Below are 6964 nucleotides of genomic sequence, written 5' to 3' on the forward strand. Positions count from 1 at the left end.
GAAAGCTTGCATGTACTTTCTCTTGTGATTTCTGGTGGGTCTTCCCATCCTGCTCTACTATTTGAGACTAGGGGCAACTGAGTACTGAGAGCCATTATTAAGACTCCAGGAAGGTGCCAGCTATAGGTGAAGACTAGTTTTCTGACCTGCTAATAATGTTAAATCATTACCAGAAGGTGCAACGTGTAATCTTAGGCCACATCAAAAATTGGATGATCACTAAAATCTGGCACGGATCTAATCCCCTGGTGAAAACCTCAAAGCTGCTTCAAGCAAGGCCAAAACCATAACTCAGGTGACAGTGACATGGCAAATGTTGATCCATCACATCTAATGTTCATACATCTCGAGGGCTGTACATTGCTGTAACACACTAGAACAGAAGGCACAAGAACTTAAAGGTTTTTTTCCAGGCAAAATGGACTGATGAGCTATCCACAGGATCCACAGGACCGCACATCAGTCATTGATCAGCAGTTGATAATGCCCAACACTGGCACCAATCAGCAGATCAGCACCCGTACTACACAGTGAGTGAAGTTTGTCTCCATTTGCTGTGTAGTGTTGGACCCAAGCTGCAGGTACAGGTCACTACCACTACAAAACAAACGGAGACACAATATACAAATGCCAGATTTGGCATCCTCCCGTATCCTGTAGATAGCTCATCAGCCCATTTTGCCCTGGCATCCCCTTTAAACTTAAAGTCACCAAGTATTACATTGACGCTCTGAGAACCGGTACATTTTTCAGACATTTAACTGTCAAACAAACATTTATATGGTTATATATTTATCAAGTATATTACACATCTGCAATAAGAAGCACACCGTAAGATAAGTATCCTCCTATGCTTTTACATGCAGCTAATGCTACCCCCCCTCCAAATACTAAGCAAATTGTACATTCATTTTTGTGTTCTTTTTCTAATAGCAAAACATTACAATACAATATACAATACAACATTACAATAATACCTTCAAGAAATCCAGTGCACTGGTGGACTAAAGAATACATCACCATTAAACATTGTTCAGCGTGTTAATCTCTTGTGCAATATATATGCAAAATATACATTTTCAGTTACATAAACATCCATGATGAGAAACCAGAATAATTTCTTTTATAAAAATGATTTTACTTCCATCCCTTCGTACTAATTTATCTCCTACAGATACATTTAGTTATTTACCTGGTAAACACACTATTATTCCTTGTGTATATTGCATAATCCTGGCTTAGAAAAACATGGCCACTTTCATCCAGAAACAGCGCCTCTGCTGTCCTCAGTTTGGGTGTGGTTTTGCAGCTCAGTTCCATTCACTTCAATTCATTCAATTGCAATACCATGCACAACCCGAACACAGGGCGGTGCTGTTTTTGTAAAAATCTAGCTTTGTTTTTTTTTCTTCTAATCCTTTAAACTACAATTTCTAAAAATCCAAGGTTTCCATGTACAGAGCGTCTTAACTATGCTCAATAGACATTGTTGATGAAGCCATGGTTAACCTAAAAATTCCATATGGAAAAGAAAGAAGCAGGATATAATCTCCGGGGGGAGTACATTGTTTTTATGCTATAGATATAGTATCTTTTGTCGCTACATCTCACTTAACCTCCAATAACCCTCAAGCGTATCTGTTAGCTGGAGCTACAAGACTGTGTCGATTGAATTTGCAGAACAGCCTGAGAGATCTATATATCTCCCTATATCTGAACCCATATAGGTATGGAGAAACGCCCTTTGGCAGGACTAATAGGACATTACAGATAGTCAATGTGATTATTATCCCTATCTTTAAACCTATGACATTATTAATGTATAGTAAAGAATCTGCCAACAAAAGAATAAGAGGACAGAAGTAGAACCCTAGTATAATGTGATGCATCAGAAACGTAACACTCGCCCTGGACGAAACGCCTTTCCACAAACCACTTTCTCTGGTTTTGTAACAAAGGAATATGTAGCAGCACAAAATCATTGAAAAGAATAAAAGGAAGCCTGTAATAAAAAGAATATGGAACAACCTTATAGTCTGGTCACCGTGCAATGTCATAATAAGTATGACGGGAAGAGAACACACGTCGTATTGGCACGGAACAGGTTCTTGAGTAAAGTACAGGACTAAAAACAAGACTCCAGAAAAGAGGCAAGAGGAGAACCATAGCAGGACAATCAATTTTTTCGTCCTTGATGGAGGTAGAAGGATCAAATAATGTAGAGGCCACAGAATGGCCAGGTATGTGTCCACCACCATTCCCCCTGCCGTGAGAACTCCGCCACCATAGGTCACAGCCAGTGAGAACAGAAGCAATGCACACACTTGTTTCGAGATATGTATGTCCACCATATTACATATGGTGCTTATAGTGTACAAAAGCAAATATATTAAATCGGAAACCAAAGCATTTCCAATCAGCAGGAAGCGAGTTTCCTGGCGTAGACTGAAGTTGGAAAAGATGGAGAACAGGATTGGAGGTGTCACTAGAATGGCAGCTACAAAGCAGATGGTGGTAGGAAGCAGAAACATCCTCATTCCCAGGTGAAAGGGACGTAGTGGAAAATCTGGTTGCCAATGGTGATACAGCATGGCCACATTTTGGGAGAAGTTGTCCACGTCTCTTTGTAACATCAGTGCTACAGCACAGCCCGAAGAGTTCATGTCAGTTCTTTAGATCCAGGACTCCCCCAGATGAACGATGTCATTCGGATTAAAGCTCATGTCCTCAAAATCTTGGCACAAAGATCATGTTATTGGAGAAAATGGTAGAATCCATATCCATAACCTAGAGATCCCACTGCAGCGAGTGTCTGCCTATTGCTTTACCTCTCTGTCTGTTCTATCCACTGTCACATTGAAGCAACAGATGGGATGTCTGCTTGACCAAGCACATCACTGAGTGTATATAGAACGAGATGTGTATGCTCAGCCATAATCCGGACTAAACTGAAACTTTTAGCTGTCTCTGGTCGTGGTGTATTGATTATAGTTACTGCACCTGTCTTAATGATATCTGATGATAAGAAGTAATGTATAGAAGTGAAGAAGCCGGCTGGTCAGGACAGCAATGTATGCACTCTGTACCTACATAAACATCTATAGCATGATCGCCTGAAATGAAGCGTGTCCTTTTAAGCAAGATAATGGGAAATTTCCAGTCTACATTATCTTTACCTTCACTGACTGCATCTGTGTCAAATGGCTGAATATAGAGAGCAAATAGAGGGAGGCACATCTGTCCACCTGTGCTTCCTGCTGACTATAAACCTGATGTCATATTCATTTATACTCCATAAAGCCTGAGAATGATCATTGAAAATCAATTATGATGATGATGAATTAAATTATTATTATTCTAAACAGACTTTTAAATTTTTTTTTAAATAGTGTCTACACAGAGCAGTATACAACACTTAAAGTGTCACTGTCGTTTTAACTTTCAAAATCTGAATCAACAGTAGATGTAAAATAAAGCAAGTTTGCAATATACATTCATTATTTTTTTTGTTGTTATCATGCTGTAAAACAAAGCTGAACTTACCAGAAATCCAGGTCCAGTCTCCTAAAGGCAGATTTTCTGACTTGTGCTGGTTGTAAAAACAGACTAAACACAGCAATTCCAGCCAGTACAGAGAGTCACGGCTCAATGTGTCACATGACCACATGACTACCTTCTCTCTGTGATCATTCAGATGGCGTTAGCAGATAAAAAAACAGAAAAAACGCAAGGCATGACACTGTGTAGATAGGTAGCGATCATGCAGGACAGGAACACATAGGTTTAGGCTCACCTGATGTGGTTGTGATAAGCCACAACCACTATGAAGCGCATCAAAGGAACAGCTAAAATGGTCGCTGCTGGGGACTCTCAACCGCAGACCCTAAGGTGTGCGTGATCAATTGCAAAAATCCAAAGAACAAAAAGAAGATGTTGTCCTCGCGCAGACCATATGTGAAATATCTAGTTTGTTGATACATAAATATCCATAGGTAACGCGTTTCGAGAGCCCTATGCTCTCTTTATCAAACCTCCAGGATGATTAAGACAATACACAAATCAAAGTCCATATATACCCTCACACATATACCGGGCCTGCCCACATGCATGCAAAAATGGAAGTCCGATCGTAATCAATTGCATAATAATGCTATCAAGCTGTACTTCGGTCACATAGCATAACTGTATACAATGCATGACTGTATGCATGACTGTAACGTATAGCATAGCTCGGAGTCCATAAATAAATATACACATTGGTATGAATCTCATAATCTCACCATGCGCTCCCTCATAGCGTCTCTCTGGATCTCCGCGTCGGCCAAGGACCTTCGCGCATGCGTACTCTGGTCCTACGCTCCTAGGCAACCGGAGACGCTGTAGGTCCTGTGTGTAATAATCGGGGAAAGAAAGAAAGAAACAGGGGAGGAGGTTAGATTAACCCTTGTCGTTCCAAACCTCTATCGAAACGGTGTTTAGTCTTGTACAACAATGTGCTCCTCTTGGGTGTTGGACTAACACCCATTGTTAGCTTCTAACGGCTCAGAAAAAACTAAAAATAATAATAATACAAGCAGATACTACAATCCACATTCCCCACTGAATATCCTACATAAGGTGCATATATAAATAAATAAATAGAAATATAGATATAAAATACATATATACACACATATAGGTGAAGTAATAACTATAAATAACTAGGGGTCAAATACATAATACCACTGTAAATACATACAAATATAAGACTAAAAGCTATAAACACAAGAAATTGTCATAAAAGCATAAAAACATGTTAATGATAAGGGGACACCTTCCTATATAGATACTCGCCCAATCCTATATGTTACTCTCGATAGCTTCGTTCAATCTGCAGGGGATAAGTGAAGAGATCTTATATATCCAGTACATTTCTCTACGTTTAAGCGTAGCGAAGCGATTGTTGTGCCCCTGGGGAACATATTCTATTGGCACGATGGAAAAAACGTCAAAAGACCCATTTTGACAGATACTAGCCTGGCGTGACACACTATGTTTGTCAAACTTATTGACAACATTAGATCTATGTTTATTTAGTCTGGTACGCAAGATCATCTGTGTCCTCCCTACATATTGTAACCCACATGGACACTCCAGCAAATATATGACGTATGTAGTAGCACAGTTCATAAAATGGTTGATCTCAAAAGTATCGCCAGTGATGTTACTCTGAAATTCATGATGATTATGTTTTATAGTAGAGCAACACTTACACCGCATATTGTTACATCTGTAACTACCACATGGTTTAGAACCTAGTTCAGACTTAGTAAATGGGTTAATAGTTCTCAATTTACTCGGAGCAATATGATTCCGAGCTCTCCTATATGTGATACCAGGATTTTTTGGGAGGATTTCCTTCAGATATGGATCATTATGTAGTATGTGCCAATGCTGATGTTAAGGATTATAAGACCCAAAGCAGAGTCATGACTAAGCGTTTTAACCCCTTAACGACATCGGGCGTACCCATACGCCCCCGTTGCCTGGGCTTTAACGCAAACGGGCGTATGGGTACGCCCGATGTTTCCCCGATCGCTGCGTGTTCACACACAGCGGTCGGGGAAGATGGCCTGCTATAATGTATAGCAGGCCATCTTAGCTTCACGGCACGGGGGGTGGTTAACACCCCCCGTGCTTACGATCGCCGCTATAGGCTGATCAATTCAGATCAGCCAATAGCGGCGATCGGAACCTTTCCGGGTCATCGGTGACCCGATGACCCGGAAAAAAATGGCGGTCGGTGCTGTCCGAGGACGGCACCGACCGCCATTACTGTAAAAAGTAATGTTGATCGCCGTGCCACCGGCCCGATCGCCGTGAACGGCCGGCCGGCCGTTCACGGCGATCGGGCCGGTGGCACGGCGATCAGAGTCCAGCAAAATAGTAAATACCTGCCCTGGACCCCTCAGCTAGAGAGCCGAGGGGTCCAGAGCAGGTATTTGTACATTACTCACCTGTCCCGGGCTCCTGATCGGCGTCTTCCGGGTTCGCGGCGTCCTCCGTCATTCCGTTCGGTCTTCGGGTCTTTCCGGCGGTCCTCGTCGTCTTCTTTCGGCTATTTTCGGCTCCAGCCTCGTCATTTTCCGGATTTTGCGCTCTGCTGCCCCCTAGCGGCTGATATGTGTAATACACTTATCAGCAGCTACAGGGATATTCAGAATATAAAAAAAAATTATTTTTTTTTCCCAAATTTTTTTTTTTCTATTTTCCGCACCCTATCGCCGCTGAGTGTTGATCAGCATCGCACGAAAGTGCGCTGCTAATCAGCAACTCCTCCTTTTTGGCGTAGGGTGTTTTTTTTCTATATTCTACTGCCACGGTCTGCTTATAAGTGCCGCACATAAGTGCGGCATTTATCAGCAACTCCTTTGTTGGCGTAGGTTTTTTTTTATACTTACTGTAAAAAAAACACGTAAAAAACACTACATTACACCACACTACATTGAATAAACTTTGACACTACACCACTACATACCCCATATACCAATCCCCGTATAAAGATGGCCCCCAGGGTGTTTTCGGTGTCAGAGGGATACGTTATTATTGCCTCCGACACCGAAACAGCCAGTGAGGATGAATGGGGGGGATCCTTCTTTCCTCCATTCATCCTCATCATCCAGTGACGTGTCTGGGGGTAGCGTAGCGTACGCTGCCCCCCAGACACGTCTTTTCCGCCAGTACCGTCCCAATAAGAGATGGCGGTATGGTGTGAAATTCTACTAACTCTGTGAGAGTACCTCAGGGTACACTTACAGATTTCGGGTACGTGCAAACTGCGGAATGGCGAAGGATAACCCTTTGTGCATTCCGCAGCTGGCACCCGCCGGCGGACTGATGCGGGCGCATGTCTCTATCCGTGTCATAGACTCCATTCTATGCACGGGCGGAATCCGTCGTCCATCCAAAGAATGAACACGTTGGA

General features: G+C 42.2%; 1 protein-coding gene across 1 annotated transcript; it reads right to left on the reverse strand.

The window, feature by feature from the left end:
• Positions 1-1628: 1628 nt before the first annotated feature.
• Positions 1629-2663, reverse strand: LOC138795247 (probable G-protein coupled receptor 148). The gene has a single exon (XM_069974241.1). The coding sequence runs from the start codon at positions 2661-2663 to the stop codon at positions 1629-1631; it is 1035 nt and encodes a 344-aa protein (XP_069830342.1).
• Positions 2664-6964: the final 4301 nt, after the last annotated feature.

Source organism: Dendropsophus ebraccatus, chromosome 6 (genome assembly GCF_027789765.1).
Source record: "Dendropsophus ebraccatus isolate aDenEbr1 chromosome 6, aDenEbr1.pat, whole genome shotgun sequence".
Lineage (NCBI taxonomy): Eukaryota > Metazoa > Chordata > Amphibia > Anura > Hylidae > Dendropsophus > Dendropsophus ebraccatus.